Here is a 20,192-nt window from a genome sequence, read left to right as displayed (position 1 = left end):
CAATTGAAGGAACCAGAAACAAACCAGAGAGGGGAGTAGAGAGGGGTCCAGGCTGGAAGCCTGGGGAGGCCCATGATGTTCCAGGTCCTTGGGAGGCTTCGCTACACAGTCTGCAGTACCCTGAGTTTCCCAAAACAGTTAACACACCTCTCAACTGACTACAGTACAGAGAAACACATTCCAGGACTGAATGAAAATGACCTTTGGATTATCAACCCAATCTGACTACTTATGCCACCTCTCCTCTCTTCTGGCCTGGACAATCCAGATCTATATGCTCTCAGGGGAGTGTTTATAGATGAGTCAGCACTGGAGCAGGCGAGGGGCACCAGGAAGGACAGTGGACCACCGAGCAGCAGATGAAGGTCATGTTCTGGTTCTGTCGTGGAGACCCAGGGAAGTCACTTCACTCTATCACCCCATCTAGAAGGTGGGAACAGACAGCTTAATTTTCTACTTAAGTTACAAAGACCTTGAAAGCAGTGAAAATGCAAAACATGCACACCAATGTTCAAATACAGAGTAAACAGACACGGCTGACCTTTGATATAAACTATTTCCACAGTAAATCTACTGTGAGTTATTGCTCAAGGGTTCAAATAAGCTCAAAGGAGAGGCTTGTCAGTGACAACCACCAGGAGACAGGCTGGGTTACCAAAAGCAGTGAGATGACGAAACAGTAGACGTACTCACGCTTCCACAGAACACACACAGAAGCCAGAGCCTGATGCACACTAAATAAACTTCCTGGGATCTAACATTTAAAAACAACTGCCAGATAGTTTACCCTCTAAGAAAGTGGACTCAGGGGGACAACTAGCTTGGGAAGATAAGGGTGAGAAATAATGCGAAAGAGTTAAGGGAAATTCCCACTATGCAGACTTCAGAGATACAGAAAGGCAAAGCTCCACTGAAATAAACACGCTGAAAGCGGGCTGTAAAACCTATGCTCTGCTCCAAGGGCAGCAGCTGAACAACCGACAAAGAACAAGGGAGACCTTGACAGATCCAGAGGTTAGTGAAGGGCTCTGGGAAAGAACTGTGTGTGATAGCATGACTTCTGAGAGCAAAGAGCTGTATTATGCGACAGTCACGATGTCTTGATCTAAGCCCCAAATACTGCTGGCATTGACCAGAGGGGGTTGTTGTACCAGAAGCACAGGAGGCCCCAAGTAAGCAGACCAGCGCCTGTGCATCCTGAATCCACCGAGGGTAGATGTCTCCTTTAGCACCTTGACAGAAACTTGAGTTTTGTTCTTTGTCTCTGTAAATCATAGAGAAACCAAACGTCTGTACCTGTTACATCTCCTGAAGCTGAAAGCAATAAAAGAGGACCACTTACAGTCAGTTTTGAGATGTATCTTCACTTGGGAATCACCTTAACACTGGGTTCCCATGTCAGGAGAGGAGGAGGCCGCCCCGCAGGTGACTTTCTTGAGACTCCTGATGTTCCAGGGCTGAGAAGACCAGTCATTTCAACCAGGGCGTAGGAAACAATTAACAAAACCCTCCAGGACAACAAGGCAGAATTTCTGGTTAAAACAATGCATGCACATCAGTAAACAAGCATATCCAAACAGACTAGAAAAAAACCTGAGAGCACACAGTGCCAGATGCCAGAAAGTTAGCACAGGATGAGAAGGGAACAGCATCTGAGTTTCTAGACAATTTTAGAAGTCAGGGTGCACTCCTGAAGATGCTGTCAAAACAAAACCAAAAATAAATCAGCTTGAGAGAACATGCAAGTTTTAAGAGGCCAAAGTTTTAGTGGGTGAAGGGACGATTTCACTCATGAAACTCAAGAACACAAGAAAACACCACCAAGAACAACAATCTCCTTGAATATATTCCACTGTCAAGGCAAAACATTTTCCTACAGGAAACAGAATTTTCCCACCACTCCAAAGAAGTCCAATAAATAACTTTACAGTGAAGGGCCCGGGGAGAACACACAAAAGGGCCCACAGGTTCCCAAGCAGCCGCAGGGCTGAGGCGCCCAGAGCGCCGATGCCTCCGCCAGGTTACCCGCCGTTCTGTCTTTCTCGAATTCAACCCGCTGGCGTTTCCAACTGCTTTACGGAGCAAGTCCATCTGGTCAGCCCGGGGGCGAGTGAGGCCACAGAGCACAGCACAAGAAGTGGTCATAATCAAGTCTTCTCTTGAAGACCAGAGAAAAGCTTCAGGCTGCAAGTTCTTCAGCAGCACATCCTCCCAGAGGGCCGAGTCCCCCACAGCGTCACGCGGGGAAGAGCTCGGGAGGGCTCTCTCCGTAGCAGTACTTTGCTATGGGATCCCTATAGGTGTTCTCGTGCTGCACGCTCTGTTGGCAAAACGGAAGAGGAGAACGCTGTGAGAGAGAGCGGGATGGCGGCCAGCATACGCCCCTTGCGGGAGCCCAGGTGAGCCCAGCTCCAAAATGTCACCAGGGCACCCTCTGCAACCAAGGCGGATGCTCGGCATGGAATGCCAACGAAGGGCATGAGAAAGGACAGAGCGTCACAGGACCATTTCTTTTACACACACGAGTGAGTTTTTTAAAACCCAGCTGTGACTGGGACAACCTGAGACAATAAACTTCCCTCAAATTATTTTAAGTCAGATTAAGATCCAACAGGTGTCTTGCACTTGACCCTGTGCTTCAAAGTAATTCGGTCCTTGGCACTGCACCCTGCAGAGATGAAGGAGTTGCACTTCCAATTGCTTCCATCAAGGTTTGTGTATCTAAGGGCTGGCACATGAGCAAAACACCACGGTACCACACAAATGCTTGACCACGTCTGGCCAAGCAAATGAAGTGTGACTACAGATAATCAGCCTCAATGACTAATTTTTCAGCAATTTGTTTTCATACAAGCAACTTGAATTTTTGGCTAGTCGAGAATTCATTAATTAGTCTAAGACCAAGGCTAAATATCTAAATTGTAAGTATTAATCCAATTTATAGTCGTGCAGCCAACTCTGCTTCTTGGGACACTGTTATAAAGGCAAATTGGCAACTGGGAATTTTCTCTTTACAATGAAAAAGCAAAGTCAAGAAAGTTTAGCATCTTCAGTCAAGTTTGGTATTAACTCCTGGGTTTTATCAGTTAAGGAAAGAAAACACCTGGCCTTTTTTCTATTTTCCATTTCTCAGAATGAGAGTATGAATCAAAGTCACGGGTTCAAACTTCCTCCACATTTCCTTTAAAGTCCATTCAAATGGAAAGCTCTTTCAGCAAAACAAGGCCATTAGGAATTTCTTCATGTTTCAAATACTCATTATAATCCCTGAAACATTTACCCAACAATGCTAGATGCCGTAAGAGCAGATCAGAGACATACAGAGTATCATAAAACCCAAAGGAGGACTACAGAAATCTGGCAAAGGGTGTAAGAGTTCCAGAGAATGGCAAATGAGTCATGGATCTCAGACAGAGCCAGGTCAATCTTGGAGACACCATGAAGGAAAGCCAGAGGAAATGTGCTTGTATAACGAACACATTTGGTGATTTTACAGAGAGCCCTCCAACCACCACCCAATCATAAAGGCTGAGAGCAGAGGACGGGAAGTCAAAAGGCAAAAAGGTTCAGACACTTTCAGCAGCTGGTGCCATGTTCAATGCCCAAAGAGCAAAGCATTTAATGACAACATGCTAGAAAGTACTGAAAGCTTAACAACCTACAGATTTATCTGTGTATTTTTCTACACCCACCTGCCCCATGCCCTTGAATCCTAAAATGAACCACATTTTTGTCCCAGAATAACTTAGTACCCACTCTAAATGAGTGGTGGCTTGAAAGCCTTAGTCAAATTTCAGTCAAAGACAGAGGAGAGAGCTTCTCTCAAGAATTTGACTAGTAGGACTTAAAATGCAAACAAGCTAATCAGTCAGGGAACATGCAAGTTAGTTAGACCTTGATTTAAATAAATATAAATATTTTACATCCCTAAATCATATAAATCTCACGTTGACATTCTAAATACAGTCAGCCCTCCGTATCCACAGGGTCTGCATACATGGGTTCAACCAACGGCAGATCAAAAGTATTTCAAAAAACTCCACAAAGTTCCAAAAAGCAAAACATGGCCTTTACACTGTATTAGTTATTATAAGTAATCTAGAAATGCTTTAAAGCATACGGGAGGATGGAGGGAGGTAATATGCAAACATTATGCCATTTTATATGAGCATTTAGGAATTTGGGGTCCTGGAACCAAATATCCTCAGATACCAAGGGATGACTGTACAATCAATCCCCCAAAGTTCCATTTAAATCTCTTCTCCATTATCACCCCACCAAAGGGCCCCCAGTGCGGATTTTCAAGTTTTCTTCCAGACGTTGATTCCCACTGGCCCACCCCGCCACCAGAGGCATCATGGCTTCTGACCTGGGATGAGGTTCTGCATTTAGCCAAACACAATTCAAAGTGATCTTCAACTGCCATGAAGAGGTTCTGAAATGCCACAGCTGCCCGGTTGAGGAAGCGCTCCAGGAGGAGTTGCTGTGGAAACAAAAGTTAGTACCTATAATAAATTCCAAACTCAACAGCACAAGGTAACCTTGGAAACTTCTCCTAAAGTAAGAGACTGCTGATGCAGGGAGGGGAGGGAGAGAAAGAGAGGCTTACATGAGCAGGAGGTTGGTGTCCTATTCTTTAGACATCTGACTGGGAATACAACAGCCCACTCTACCAAGGCATAGCTGGAGGAAAGAGAACTACCTCCTTCCCTTGCAGACAAAGGCTACCTCACAGCAGCCATTTCTGACACCTACACCAGGTTCTCTTCTATTTTCAAAGAATCCCACAGAAAGATTCTAATGCTCAATGTGAAATGCAAGCAGCAAAATGAAAGGAGATGCAGCACAAGGAGCAACTCTCCATACCTTGTTGGGCTGCAGGCAGCAGGAGACACAGTACTCGTAGGCGCTACAGCAGCCACTGGACAAGCAGCCGTCACAGCAGTACTGCTTCGTGCCAGGGACGTTGACGTTACAGCAGCCGTTCACCAGCAAATCTCTCCTCTCACAAACGTAACCTGAAAGTCAGAGACTAACCTGAGTATACACCTAGCAGTCCCCTACCTGTCCACCAGGGGCGATCACACGGCAGCAATCAAAGTCCTGCTCCCAAAGAACACACAGCCGGAGCCTGGAGTCAGCAGCATCCTAAAGACCACAGAGTTTGGAATCAGACGGTGTCCAATCAGAGCTTGCTACCTGCATGCAGCAGTTTATAGGAAACACAGACTCCTATTTTATAAGTAGGCTGCTGCTGCTAAGTCACTTCAGTTGTGAACAACTCTGTGCGACCCTATAGATGGCAGCCCACCAGGCTCCCCCATCCCTGGGATTCTCCAGGCAAGAACACTGGAGTGGGTTGTCATTTCCTTCTCCAATGCATGAAAGTGAAAAGTGAAAGTGAAGTCGCTCAGTCATGTCCGACTCTTAGCGACCCCATGGACTGCAGCCCACCAGGCTCCTCTGTCCATGGGATTTTCCAGGCAAGAGTACTAGAGTGGGGTGCCATTGCCTTCTCCATATAAAAAGTGTGTGTGAAGTTTTTGTTTTGTTTTGTTTCTAATCTAGGAGGATCTCATTTTCAGGAATGAACGCCTTGTTTTTTTTCCTCTCTTCAGGGAAACAAATGCCATGTGATGATTAAATGACCGCAGACTAAAAGGTCATTTAGGTGGATTAGGATGTATATAGCCTAGGCTATATACGAACAAAAAAAACTTCACACACACTTTTTATATGGAGAAGGCAATGGCACCCCACTCCAGTACTCAGGGAAACAAAGGCCTGTTCTAACCTATACAAGCCAATTTTTCATCTATGCTGGAGAAAAATTCATGCTTTTTCGAACAAAAATCTGAAGAGAGGAAAAAATACAAGGCGTTCATTCCTGAAAATGAGATCCTCCTAGATTAAAAACGAAACAAAAAACCAAAACAAACAAAAAAAAACTTAACACACACTTTTTATAAATACCTTTCATATACTTGCCATTTCACATCTAACCTTTAGAAACTGATTTAGGCTGTTTTTAAGTATACAGAGAAGGGATTCAATTAGCCCTCAGCATTAGGGAATGCCAATACTCGATAAGACCAAAGGAATAAAAATCCTAATTTCCTCCACTCATCATCTAAATACACCCCCTCCAACTCAGTTCATGCATTCATATTCAACTTTAAGAAAAGAATCTCCTCACAAAGGTGAACTTATTTTTCATAGCTGCTAAAAACAATTCTCTACACCCTTCTGGGAGTGGGACAGAAAAATATAAGCCTAAGTCCATGAGGGACACCGCCTGGCCCACGGGCAAACTCCCCGGTGCCGGCCCATGCCCACAGGTGCACACAGGTGCAGAGCAGCTGTCCTCACATCCTTCCATTCCAAATGCCCAGCTTCATAATCCTCAGAGAATGAGACCTCGTGAAGCAAGAGGGTGTTTTCAGAAACCATTCTGGAAAACAAAGTCTGTGCAAATGCAGGAGGCACCAGTAAAATAACAATGGAAGAGGCAAGAAGGGCCCTCACTCCATACTAGGGAAACTGAGGCCTCTGAGAAGCCGATCCCACTTATCTGGGTGCTGGTGCTTCTTGTCGTTGCTGTGGTAGTTTTAACTATGTGGTTTTGTCTTCTAAAATAAGAGAGGATGATCCTAATGCCACATTCAATGTTTCTGGGATTCTTCCTAACTATTCTTACTCATCATCTTCATAGGAATTACAAATTAAAAATCCAAATAAGCCAGCATGTTCCTTAAAATTCTGCCCCAAATGATACAGAGCATCTTATCATGAAATCTGTCAGAAAGATGTAAAATATTACCCTTGTGGAAATGATCTTTCTGCCCTTTTCTCTTTTCCATGTTGTAAGTGTTGGCATCTTAGGTCTTCTATTTTTCCCCAGTACAATCTGTCAATATTTAGCTTTGAAACCAGATCTTTGTAACTTCTGGTGAAAGAAAGCCTATCAAGATTTCTCCTTTTGCATCTGGAGAAGCGCACTCTTACAGACATTATTTCCAACAAGGAGTCCTGTGAGATCACAATCTCAGAGTGCGCTGCTCCTGACTGGGAAACCAACTTATAACCTTTGCAAAGTTTCTAACTCTATTGGTTGTCTTACTGAATAAGGTATAACTCTGGCAACACTCATGTTGGTGGCATCTGCTCGCTAAAACGCAAAAATTTCCTGCAAGTTTTCTTTATTACACTTTTTATCTCCTCTTGTGTATTCATGGAGCTAATATAAAACATATCGTTCTTGGATTTTTATTGATTAGTTCTTGGAACTTTTTACTTAAGAAATCTGAGAGTCTTTGTCTCATTTGAATTAATCAGAGAGAAATCATTCTTTTGCTAGCTATGACCAAAGGAAAAGACAAACTGTCATTTATAACCTAATATTAAATAATAAAGTCAAGGCATAAGATTTCAAGCTTTCTCGCTGGATATCATACAAACTAAAGTCTGTAAGAAAAAAACACTGAATTCCAACTTCAGTCCTGGTCTTAGTCCTAGGTCTACCCCTGCCTAACTAGCTGGGTCATATTGTGGAAGTAGCTTCCCTTAACTGAACTTTACTCTATTAAAACAAAACACATGTTATTTGCAATTTAATCTGCTTTTTCAATGTAATCCTAAAAACAGAGCTCAACACTGTTTAGTTTTCCTGATTCTTTCCTTTAATCCCAAATAACCTCATATGCTCTGACACCTTTGAGATCTTTTAGGAAAAGTTTTTTTTTCTTAATTATTTTACTGGGGTTGCAAACTTTAAAACACACACACATATGCACTGTAGTCTCATTTTAAAGACAGTACCTGTCTTCATTTTGTTGAGCTTCATCATGTATCAATGAAGACTCTAATTCAAGGTTACTGTTATCAATTTCAGCACTGTTAGATTTATAATTCATTTGTTCTGAGACTGAGAGCAAAATTTACTCTTGTAAAACAAACCAGATTATTTGCAAACCACCAGCTGAAAAAGGAAAAAAACCCACAAAACTACTGAGGAATTCTGACCACCATTTGGATAGTCGACATTAAGGAAAAGCGGCACCAGACTGCAGGAGAGGAAGGGAGCCAGCCTTACCCAGTTCATCTGTGATGAGGTGTTTCCCCTGAATGGAGTTACGGCACTGGTTGCTGGGCCGACTACTATTGCCCAAATTAAACTGTACTTTCCATGGGATGGGTTGATCGTGATCTTGGACCTGGAGGAGATTCCGATCTCTCACTGCCCTTTCTTCCTACAAAGAGACCATAAATGAGAAGGTTAAACTATAGTTTCTTGCATTTTCACCAATTTTTCATATAAACTACAGTAACAGGACAAAAACAATATAAAAAAGCTTGCACAACAGGAAACCTCACTTGGTATAAGAAAAGTCTGGGCCAAAGTCATTTTTTAAAAAATGCAAAGTAAACCTGAAGGAAGAAGTAATAAATTAGGGCTATGCTTCAATATTTACATAAATGCCCCTGGATTAAGTACACATTATAAATGTGTACAAAAGCATTAATGTCTTAAAAAAATTTGGAGGGGAAGAGTTTTGAACTTTCTGACAGCAAATCATTTAAAACATTTTTTATGCTAAAGTAAACATTTACAATGGGGAATAGAATGTAAAATCTGAATACATTTTTAAAAGAGGAAACTTCAGAGAAACTTTCCAACTGTCATTTCAGACAATACTGGAACATATCACAGGTAACAAGGTTACTTGAATCTGCAGTGAGGAACAGTGGTAAACTAATGGGAACACTGAATTAAGAGCTTGATTTTAGGTGCAAGAGCATGGAAACTTGTAACTTTTTTCTATGAAAAAATCCTGAGTACATGACCCTTGGGGCCTCCCAGGCTGCGCCAGTGGTAAACAACCTGCCTGCGAATGCAACAGACGTAAGACACGCAGGTTTGATCCCTGGGTCAGGAAGAGCCCCTGGAGGAGTGCACGGCAACCGACTCCAGTATTCTTGCCTGGAGAATCCCATGAACAGAGGAACCTGGTAGGCTACAGTCCACTGGGTTGTAAAGAGTCGAACATGACTGAAGCAACTTAGCAAGCAAGCAATGTGACCCTTAGAATATATATCTTTCTTTACAAAAGACACCCACGTCAGACAGCCTTTACCTGGACACACAAAGTGAAGAGCTTCTCTAGAGGCAAGAGCTTAGATCTTTTCTCCTAGCCCCCACGCCGCAGTTAGACTTTCCAAACTGCCTTGTTATACTCTTAAGACAAACTAAGTAAGGTGCCCAAGAGCCAAAACACAGACCATGCCATCTTCTGATTCAGGAGACAGCCACCTTCTGAATTACTCAATCTATCTATTGTTGGAAAACAAAACAAGGATAAGACTCCCTCTGAGAGACGCTGTGTATACGGGTGTGTATATACGGGTCCCTAGTGGCTCAGTGAAGAATCTGCCTGCAACACAGGGTTCAATCCCTGAGTTGAGAAGATTCCCTGGAGAAGGGAATGACAACCCACTCCAGTATTCTTGCCAGGGAAGTCCCACGGACAGAGGATAATTGAACCATTCTACCATTTTAATAGAGCTCTGTGGCTTCTGCCATTGAGAATGACCTGTCATGTGTCATTGAGCAAAAGGGACTAAGCTTGAAGGCTGATGACAAAGGTTATACTTTAAGACAACAGAAAAGAGTTATTTTTCTGGGAAGAGTTATTTAATATTTACAACATGCATATCCACATATACTTTGGCACAGCAAACACATTTTTGAAACCTAGCCTTTAGAAAGTACCAATGTGTAAGGGTGTATTAGGATGTCCACTATAGGACTGTTTATGTGATAGAAAAAACAAACAAACCAGGAACCCCAACCACAAAGAAATGACTGAATAAACATGGATAGCTATGGCTATTACCAAAAAAAAAATAGACATGACTGATGTGTATTTACTTACAGTAGGAGTCCTTAAACATGACTTGCACATTAGATTATATAGGACACTTAAATTCTGATTCCTGAGTCCAACTCCAGACTGAGTAAAAACCTCTGTGGGTGGGACCTGGAAGTCATTATTTTTTCAAAGCACTCAGATGATATTAATAACAGGGTTGCAGATCACTGATGTCCTTAGTACATTAAGCTAAAAAACAAGTTACAGAATAATGTGCATATTACCACATGTTGTATTAAAATAATAACTGTATTAATGTATACATACAAGTTTGTAAGAGCTGAGATAAAGGCATGGAAAGATACACTACAGACCATTAACATGGAAAGGACTGGTGATTATTAACATCTTTCATCTTTGGAAAAGTTTCATTTTTAATTTAAAGTAAAATGATAAGTTATTAAAAACATGATTAACAATAGGCGACACTAGTGAGGAATCTATAGGAACTCTACCCTTGAAACTTCTCTGTAAACCCATAATTATTCCAAATTAAGTTTATTATTTAAAAAAACCATGATTACCAATCTGAAAGACATAAATATCCCACAATCCCATTACTTAAATAAAGCTGTAGCCATTTCTGCATATTAACTTCTAGCCTTTGACCCCAGCATTTATACTACAAATTAGGATGCTTCACATTCACCTCCTCTTGACACTAATTGGATGGTAAACGATTCAAGTACCTACATTATCTTGATAATCATTTTCAAGGCTATATAATAATCCATCATGTTGATATGCTGTAATTTAGTAAACACATCCTCTACAGATCAATGTTTCAGCCTGCCCCAGGTTTTTGTTATCATAAACAGCACTGCAATAAAAATGGAGACCTTTTGCTTATTCTCTTGCATCATTTATGGTAGGAATTATTATTAGAAGTAGAGTCAATGCTATAATTCATTTCAGTCAGTCGTGTCTGACTCTTTGTGACCCCATGGACTGCGTGCAGCACACCAGGCTTCCCTGTTCATCACCAACTCCCGGAACCTACTCAAACTCGTGTCCATTGTGTTGCTGATGCCATCCAGCCATCTCATCCTCTGTCACCTCCTTCTTCTCTTGCCTTCAATCGTTCCCAGCATCAGGGTCTTCTGACCTGACTGAATGAATCAGTTCTTCGCACAGTGCTAGATAATTTTCCAAAAGTTATATATGCCACTTATAACATTACCAGCATTTAAATAGCACTGTGCCACAGCAGTACTGAATTTTGTTCCTTAATTTACTAAAGGTAAAATAGTCCTGCCAGGTGGCTTTAATTTCTATTCTCCCAGCTGGTAAATAATCCACCTGCAATGCACGAGACCCCGGTTCAATTTCTGGGTTGGGAAGATCCCCTGGAGAAGGGATAGGCTATCCACTCCAGTATACTTGGACTTCCCTGGTGGCTCAGCTGGTAAAGAATCTGCCTGCAATGTGGGAGAACTAGATTCAATCCTTGGGTTGGGAAGATTCCCTGGAGAAGGGAACAGCTACCCACTCTAGTATGCCGGCCTGGAGAATTCCATGGACTGTATAGTCCGTGGAGTCACGAGTCAGATATGACTGAGCTACTTTCACTTTCCCCTCTCTTTTTTTTTCTTTTGAACTAGCATCAGCATGAACAAGAAGGGTTATACAAAAACAACATCAGTATTACTTGGTTGGGGGAAGAATGGGAGCTAAATGCAGAAGCCTTGGGAATATGGACAAATCACTTAGGTGCACACTGCTTAACCACCTGTAAATGCATGCTCCTCTGCTCTGTTGGGGCTGTATCAGTTAACGAGATAATCAAGCTATGTGCAAGCTAAACTGCACTAAAATGCTACCCTAGATAAATTAATAGCCATAAAGACTTAAGAGGCTGGTCAAAGTACAGTAAACTGGATTTACAGTATAGCAAGGTTGAAAGTGCTCTTCAAACTACTCTCAAACTTTCCTGTTATTCCTCCTGAAAGAAAACAAGCGTTCACAGACAAGGGCATTCCAGAAGGACCTCTTCCACATTACTATGATCCTGGTAAACAGAAAGGCAATGCTCCCAGCATTTGAGATTGTTTTCAAACCTGAATATTCACAACCTTGCCAAAAGGACTGGGTCAGCGTTGTACAACCAGAAAAGACTGTACAAGACAGTGTGTAGGACATAATGACAAGTGTAATGAATTAGCACACAGTTGTTTTTCCAAAGGTCCACTTTTACAAAGATGTGGTGAAGGGGCACTGAAGGGATTCCTTCACTGAACAAGCCTTTCCCCAGCTGGTCCACCTACCCTAACAGGCTGTCTCAATTTTAAACATCCCCTCCCAATATGTATTTTCTCATTTCAGATCCATCCAAAGGTACCAAGTTCTTACAATGTGTTAAGGATACAGAAACAAAGGTAGCTGGGTTCTCTATTCTCAAAGCGCCTCCAGAATTTTCATAAACTACAAGCAACAATAGAAATGTTTTATTACTAATGTATATTACTTAACCTCTGATTTAAAAGGGGGTATATTGATAACTGGGGCTTCCCAGGTGGCACAGAGGTAGAGTCCGCCTTCCAATGCAGGAGACACAAAAGACATGAGTTTTGATCCCTGGGTTGGGAAGCTCCTCTGGAGTAGGAAATGGCAACCTGCTCCAATATTCTTACCTGGAAAATTCCAAGGACAAAGGAGCCTGGTGGGCTACAGTCCATGGGGTAGCAGAGAGTCAGACACAACTGAGTGCCAGAGCACATGAGCACACATATTAATAACTGTCCTATTTTTCAGGAGCTAGCCTAAGGGTCAAATCAGATACGTGTCCCATGTAAGCAGTAAGGCACCTAAGCATAAGGCGCTGTCATTAAAAGAGTCACTTATGATTCTCAAAAGTAAAAGAAAAAAAGGGAGATAAAGGCCAGAGGGAATCCCGAATGTCCAATATTTGGGGAATCACAAATAAATATAACCTGATCATGGAAAATTTTAGTTATAAAAAATTTATACTTAAAGCTTTTAAAGATGGGGAAAATGCATACATGTTAAGCGAAAAAAGAGTATGCCCCAACTATATGTTTAAAATATGAAAATGAAGAAAGAAAATATGCCCAAATATCATCAGTGAATCCCTCTGGTTGCTGAGATTAAAGTTAACTGTTTTCCTTGTCTAGCCTATGCAGCACTTTACAAACTCTGAAAGGTATATGTACTTTCGTGATCAGTAAAAAAAAAAAAAACAGAAGAAAAACACAGATTAGCAACTGTCTCTTATGATTTATTACATTTTAGACAGTGTCTAACTTGAAACCAATTTACATACTTAACTACTTAAAAGATGATGATGTTCACATATTCTCAAGTAGTTATGCAAATAGCCCTGACACTTTCAGAAGTGCACTACTTGAACAACTATGAGAACAGTTATTGACATGAGAGGACCTCTAAGGACCCTTCTGCCTCCAAGACTGGGATTTCTTTCATCTCAGCTCAAACGCCCCAGAGTTAGGCCCACCTTGCTGCTCCAGCATAGTACCTTGTTTTGTTTTCTTTATATTACTAGTTGTTGTGTGAAATAATCCTGCTCATTTGCCACTTCTACCCCTCACCCCTTACAGAATACAGGCTCTTGGAAAGTCAGACTCCATCTGCTCTGCCCCCCACGTATCACCATCATCTAGCAGACACTGCCTAGTGCGGTTGGTTTTGCCTAAAACATTTGTTAAATCAGTGTGCCCAAGTCACTTGGCACCCAGCCCTCTCCCCCAATGGCATCCCCACCAAGGTCACTAATTTCTCTTGTGTTCCCATACCTACAATTTAAACTATCCCCCAAAGCATTAATTAACATGAAAACCAAAGAAAAGAGGAATTCAAAGCTGTAGAGAATAATCAACTATTCTCTAGGCAAAAAATGGCTGCATCTGCTCCAAGAGTTCAGTCTCACTGAAGCAGAGCTAAGGATCATATGAAGCTTTGGAGTTTTTCAGTCTCCTCTCAATTAATTCTAACCACTCCCACCCCACCTTCCTGTCCAATAGCTCTGTTACAGATGGAGCCTGAGTCTAGGCAAAACGGAGCCCACTCGCCTCAAGCCACTGATCTCAGGAGTGCCGAAGACCAAAACGGCAGCAGAGAACAGAGCCGGCAAGCAAACTCACAACGTGTGTAACAGCATCAGTCAGATTGGGATGATGTTCATCTCACCAAAGTCCACGGACCCTTTATACTCTTAAAAATTATTCAGGACTTCAATATGTGGGTCATTGAGGGTTATGGTTATTGATAGTTATCATATTAGAAATTAAAATATAACTTTTTAAAACATTTATTTTAAATAAGCTATTTGTTTAAAAATAACAATAATGAGCCCGTTACATATTAACAGTTTTTCATGTGCGTGTGAGAAAAGAACAACAAAGATATGTATTTGGTGAGATGAGAAAATGTTTTTACATTTCTGCAAATGTTTTTAATGCCTGGCTCAATGGAAAACAGCTGGATTCTCACAACTCCCTCTGCATCCAATCTATTGCAATACATTGTTCAGGTTGAAGTTTATGAAGAAAATCTATTTCATACAGTTGTGCAGTTGGAAGTAGAAAGAATATTTTAGTGGTTTTTCCAGATAATTATGGATAATCTTTGATAGTACATCAAAAACTTGACAAGTATAGTTTCTTAAAAGTTCACTGCAAATGGTATGGCCACTTTGGAAAACAGCCTGGCAGTTCCTCAAAAAGTTAAACAGAGTTACCAAGTGACCCATCAATTCCACTCCTAGGACCATACCCAAGAGAACTGAAAACCCATTTCCAAACAAAACCTTGAATGTTCATGGCAAATAGTCAAAAACTAGAAACAAGTCAGCATTCCTGCCCTGAGGATTCCATGGACAGAGGATCCTGGCGTGCTACAATTCATGGGGTTGCAAAGAGTTGCAACTAAGCAACTAACACTTGCACTACTTTCACTTTTTTCAGACACAAGGCAAGTCTCCATCTGACAAAATGTGGTAGATGTCTACAGCAGAGTATTATTCAGATATAAACTACTCATACATGCTACAAGATGGATGAGCCTTGAAAACACAGGCTTTTAATTGAAGAAGCCAGACACAGAAGACACACAGTACGATTCCATTTATATGAAATGTTCAGAATAAGTGAATCCATGGAGACAGAAAGTTGACTAGTGGTTGCCGAGGGCTTAATGGGCAGAAATAGAGAGATCATGGCTAACATGTTTTTTAGGCCATGGGGTAATTAGATCCAAAAAAATCTACAAAACGAAAACAGTTGTGAACAGTTTTAGGGACTCACAATCATCTCCCCCCGACACATACACACCCCTATGATTGTGGCCATAGATCAAAAATTAAAAAAAAAAAACAAAAAACTATGTACACCAGAGTAAAAGGTAGTTGTAGTGAGAATTCCCTGGTAGTCCAGAGGTTAGGACTTCGCATTTTCACCGAAGGGCCTGGGTTCAATCCCTGGTCAGGGAACTAAGATCCCACAAGCCTCATGGCATGCCCATCCATACCCACCCCTCAGAAAAGGAGACTGTAGGGAAAGTAACACAGTAGACAGCATCTGAGTCAATAAAGGAAAATCAGTAGGAGTGTGCTAAACTGGGAAGAAAGAAAGCCACCCAATTATAAAGATTTGATTGTTCAACCAATATCTGAATAACTACGATAGTGTCTGGCAGTATTCTAGAGACTAGGATTCTATGAACAACACAAAGTCCCTGTTCTCCAAAAAATGATGTTCCAGAAGGGAAAGTGAGGGGAGACAGATAAATAAATGATCCAGAAATCCTCAGTAAGTGATTTCTACCACAAAAAAAATAAAGTACGACTATGAACAAGAAACTGAAGTCACTGAGACTGTGTCACCTGGTGTGGCCTGGGGCAGTAACAGTAAGCCTCACCTGAATTAACAACAAGACTCACCATGCAGAGATCCTGGAACTGAGCCTGGAGTTTTACCTAAATGCAATGGGGACCCAAAGAAGAATTATATCTTTTTTTCTATTCAGATGATCACCCCCTCCTGCTGGTAGAGAAAAGACTATAGGACAAGAAAGAAAGCAGAGACCTGTGGGTGGGCCCCTGCAGAGGTCCAGGCAGGCTGCCCTAGGGTGGCTACGGTGACAATTGGGAGAGAAGAACAGATTTGGGATCTGCTGTGGAGGCAGAGGAAATGTTTTGCAGGCGAGGAGTGAGATAAAGTAAAGCAGAAAGCATGTATGGCGGACTACCTGAGGAACAGTAACTAGTGAGCCTGGGAAGACTGGAGAGGAAGTGCAGGTGCTGGAGAATCAGGAGTTTGGTTTTGGACAAGTAAGAGGAGCTGACAATACATTCAAAAGGGACTCAAGCAGGCAACTGGGCAGAAGAACCTGGGGATTTCTGAATCAGCCGAGGCTGGAGTTAGAAATTAGGATAGCCAACAGCATACAGTTGGTATTGAAACCAATGGTGCTAGAGGTGAGCAACAGCAAGTGGGAGGGAGGCAGGGGGCTGAGTCCCTGCTCACCATGGTACCCGTGGGACAGACAGGGGACGGCATGTGACCATGAGAAGGTGTCTGTGAAGTTGTGAAAACACATGTCCAAGAAGCACTGAGTTCACAGGAATGTCACCCACACATCCTAGTCACCAGAGGAAGCTTATAACACAGGTAAAAGGTGGGATACAGTTCTCTAACTTCCCTTTTTACAGCTTCCCCACCAACCTGTTAAAACTAGGGTGACCATCTCCTTTACTGTTTTTTTTTTTTTAACTTAGAAAATAACTGCTTTACAATACTGTGCTAATTTCTGCCGTACAACGTCAATCAGCCGTAAGTATACATATATTCCCTCCCTTGATTAGTAATTTTCTATTCACTGATACATTCTATTTAGGAACTTGACTCTTGAAAATGAAAAGAGGCGACTTGTTTTAACTCCCATCAGAGCAACAGCATAAAGCAGGGTTGTCCCGGTTACCCTCTGAAGTAGGCTCATTCGTTGTAAAAACCCAAACGCTCCTACCGAATTTCTAAACACCCTGCCCGTGCTCTGGGTAACATTTCCCACCAAAGCTCTCTGCCTGTTCTCTCAGAAATTCGCACAGAGAAGAAAAACTCAGGGGGTGGAGAGGTGAAAACAAAATTCCACCCAACCCTGTTTTGTACAGGAAGGGAACCGCGGGGATCCTGAAGTGTCTCCCTGGCGATCACTGAGCCCCGAAATTAAATAAAAACCAGGCACACCGGCGCTGGCCTCGCAGCTTGGCTACTTATCGCCCAGGAATCTCCACTTTTTCCAGTCTCCAGGTTCCCCCACTACAATACGGGGACAGTACACCCCTGCATCCCCACCCCGAACCGCCGTGAGGATGAAAGGAGAAGTGTCAGCCCCGCTCAGCCCTGGGACCGGCAGGTGGGAAGCGCTGAGCCTGGCAGGTAGGAAGCCCTGAGGGTGAAAAGAAGAGCGTTAAAGGCCCATCACAGCGGGCTCGAGTCCCAGCTCTGTCCCAGCCAAAGGGGCAGGTCCCTTCTCCCGTCTCAGCCCCGGCGCGCCGGACCCTCGGGCAGCGCGGCTGCAGAGGCAGGTTCCCTCACCCGGGCAGCCCGGGGCAGCACTGACCTGCTTGAAGGTGCTGGTGAGGAAGTAGACCAGCGAGAGCCCGAAGACCAGGGCGAGCACCCACCTCTTCCGCAGGAGCCGGCGCCACACCATAGCCGCCAGGTTCACCATCCCGGCGCGGAGCGGGGCAGGACCGGGGCCCCGGCGGCATGGCCCCTACACGGCCGGCAGCCCCATGGCTCGCGGCGGGCGCCGGCCCCGCGGCCCTCAGCCCAGCCAGCTCCCGTCAGCCACCTCTCACCTCCCACGTGACCCCGCCCCACGCACCGCCTCTGCACCTCTTGCGTCACCCTCCGGGCCTCATTCAGCCTCCTCCTCATTGGTCCCTAGACAGCGGCGGCCTCTTATTGGCTAAATCTCGGGAAGGGGGTGGGCAATCGTGTGCGTGCGGCCGATGGAGCTATGCCCGGGTCTTAGCGCCGGACCTAGCGACCTGAGAGAAAAACCTGAGGAGAGGCCGGAAGCACTCGGAAGTCAGGTGCTCTCCCGGCCGCGAGAGTGATTGGCTTGGAAGGACGTGAATGATGCCGCTGTGATTGCTGAATCGTTTGTGCAGGTAAAAAGAAAACGTTATTTTTCCCCCTCCAGTATGGTCAGAGTAATCAGCCCTTGAAATCCTGGGGCGTTTCGCGCTAAACGTTGCATGCAGGAATGAAAAACGCCCACGGCATTGTATTCGAAGCGCACCTGCCTGCTTCCAATGCAAGTGCTGCAGGAGATGCGCTCTTGAGTGCATTTCTGTGCAGTCATGTAACGGCCCGGGGGTGCAACTTAAAATCTCCCATACACTGTAAACTCTTGGTAAAATCCTTCTTAGGAATGGAGTGCGATGTATTAAGCAGAGGGTAAAAAAGGCATTTCAATCAGTCATTTCAGAAGCATCCCACATGCAAACGTTTTATTCCAGAATTCAGTATGGGAATAGTTATGTACGGCCTGCTGCCAACACAGAAGCTGAAGCCCCTTCGAAAGCAAGCATCTGAAAGTGGAATCTTGGGTATTTGATTTAGGAGACTGTGGCAAATTTGTGAATGGAAACTTGGGGTTTTTTTTTTTTTTTTAAACAATAATTTGACTGCGCCGTGTCTTAGTTTCGGCATGCAGGATCTTCTAACTTCTTTGTGGCTTGCGAGCTCTTAGTTGCAGCAGTATATGGGATCTAGTTCCCTGACCAAGGATGGAACCTGGGCCCCCTGCATTGGGAGGACAGAGTCTTAGCCACTGGACCACGAGGAAAGTCCCGAAACTTGGGATTCTGTATTTTATTTTCCCCAAGGATTTGTAGGTGATGAGGAATCATTGTGGGGGGAGGGGGCATTAAGGCAAGATTGCAGGTTCTTGAAATAGATTTATGGGATAAGTTCAGTTCAGTCGCTCAGTCGTGTCCAACTCTTTGTGACCCCATGGACTGCAGCATGCCAGGCTTCCCTGTCCATCACCAACTCCTGGAGCTTGCTCAAACTCATGCCTATTGAGTCAGTGATGCCATCCAGCCATCTCTTCCTCTGTCATCCCCTTCTCCTGCCTTCAATCTTTCCAAGCATCACGGTCTTTTCCAATCAGTCAGTTCTTCGTATCGAGTGGCCAAAGTATTGGCACTTCAGCTTCAGCATCAGTCCTTCCAATGAATGTTCAGGACTAATTTCCTTTAGGATGGACTGGTTTGATCTCCTTGCAGTCCAAGGGACTCTCAAGAGTCTTCTCCAACACCACAGTTTAAAAGTATCAATTCTAAAGCGCTCAACTTTCTTTATGGTCCAACTCTCACATCCATACATGACTAATGGAAAAACCATAGCCTTGACTAGACGGATCTTTGTCAGCAAAGTCATGTCTCTGCATTTTAATATGCTGTCTAGGTTTGTCATAGCTTTTCTTCCAAGGAGCAAGCATCTTTGAATTTCATGGCTGCAGTCACCATCTGCAGTGATTTTGGAGCCCCAGAAAATAAAGTCTCTCACTGTTTTCATTGTTTCTGCATCTGTTTGCCATGAAGTGATGGGACCGGATGCCATGATCTTAGTTTTCTGAATGTTGAGTTTTAAGCCAGCTTTTTCACTCTCCTTTTTCATTTTCATCAAGAGGCTCTTTAGTTCCTCTTTCTACCTTAAGGGTGGTGTCATATGCATATCTGAGGTTATTGACATTTCTCCCGGCAATCTTGATTCCAGCTTGTCCTTCATCTAGCCTGGCATTTCACATGATGTACTCTGCATATAAGTTAAATAAGCAGAGTGACAGTATGCAGTCTTGACATATTCTTCCCAATTTGGAGCCAGTCTGTTGTTCCATGTCCAGTTCTAACTGTTGCTTCTTGACCAGTATACACATTTCTCAGGAGGCAGCTAAGGTGTTCTGGTATTCCCATCTCTTTAAGAATTTTCCAGTTTGTTGTGATCCACATAGTCAAAGGCTTTAGCATAGTCAATGAAGCAGAAGTAGATGTTTTTCTGGAATTCTCTTGCTTTTTCTATGATCCAGCAGTTGGCAATTTGATCTCTGGTTCCTCTGCCTTTTCTAAATGCAGCTTGAACATCTGGAAGTTCTCGGCTCACATACTGCTGAAGCCTAGCTTGGAGAATTTTGAGCATTGCTTTGCTAGCGTGTGAGATGAGTGTAATTATGGGATAAACTTTCCTTCATATATGGAGATGGTGCTACTGACCA

General features: G+C 43.3%; 2 protein-coding genes across 5 annotated transcripts in view; one reads left to right on the top strand and one right to left on the bottom strand.

Annotated features, from left to right (window-relative positions):
- Positions 1–1,828: 1,828 nt before the first annotated feature.
- SPRING1 (SREBF pathway regulator in golgi 1) lies at positions 1,829–17,774 on the bottom strand. Of its 3 annotated transcripts, none has more exons than XM_070769608.1 (5): positions 17,590–17,774; positions 8,093–8,249; positions 4,867–5,018; positions 4,370–4,483; positions 1,829–2,320 (listed from the first exon to the last, which is right to left on the bottom strand). In XM_070769608.1, exons 1-5 carry the CDS (start codon positions 17,674–17,676, stop codon positions 2,237–2,239), a joined length of 594 nt encoding a protein of 197 aa, XP_070625709.1. In that variant the 5' UTR covers positions 17,677–17,774; the 3' UTR covers positions 1,829–2,236. The 3 variants fall into 3 exon arrangements, with proteins under 3 accessions (XP_070625709.1, XP_070625708.1, XP_070625710.1); XM_070769607.1 differs by having other exon boundaries at positions 17,526–17,772; XM_070769609.1 differs by lacking the exon at positions 17,590–17,774 and adding an exon at positions 9,933–10,078.
- Positions 17,775–17,915: 141 nt separating this feature from the next.
- Positions 17,916–20,192, top strand: part of RNFT2 (ring finger protein, transmembrane 2) — a 62,176-nt gene continuing 59,899 nt past the window's right edge. For both annotated transcript variants that reach the window (XM_070769603.1, XM_070769604.1), the window contains exon 1: positions 17,916–18,081. The gene's annotated coding sequence lies outside the window, so the exon portion shown is untranslated. The remainder of the gene's footprint in view (positions 18,082–20,192) is intronic.

Source organism: Bos indicus, chromosome 17 (genome assembly GCF_029378745.1).
Source record: "Bos indicus isolate NIAB-ARS_2022 breed Sahiwal x Tharparkar chromosome 17, NIAB-ARS_B.indTharparkar_mat_pri_1.0, whole genome shotgun sequence".
NCBI classification, from domain to species: domain Eukaryota; kingdom Metazoa; phylum Chordata; class Mammalia; order Artiodactyla; family Bovidae; genus Bos; species Bos indicus.
This window is presented reverse-complemented; position numbering and strand designations above follow the sequence as displayed.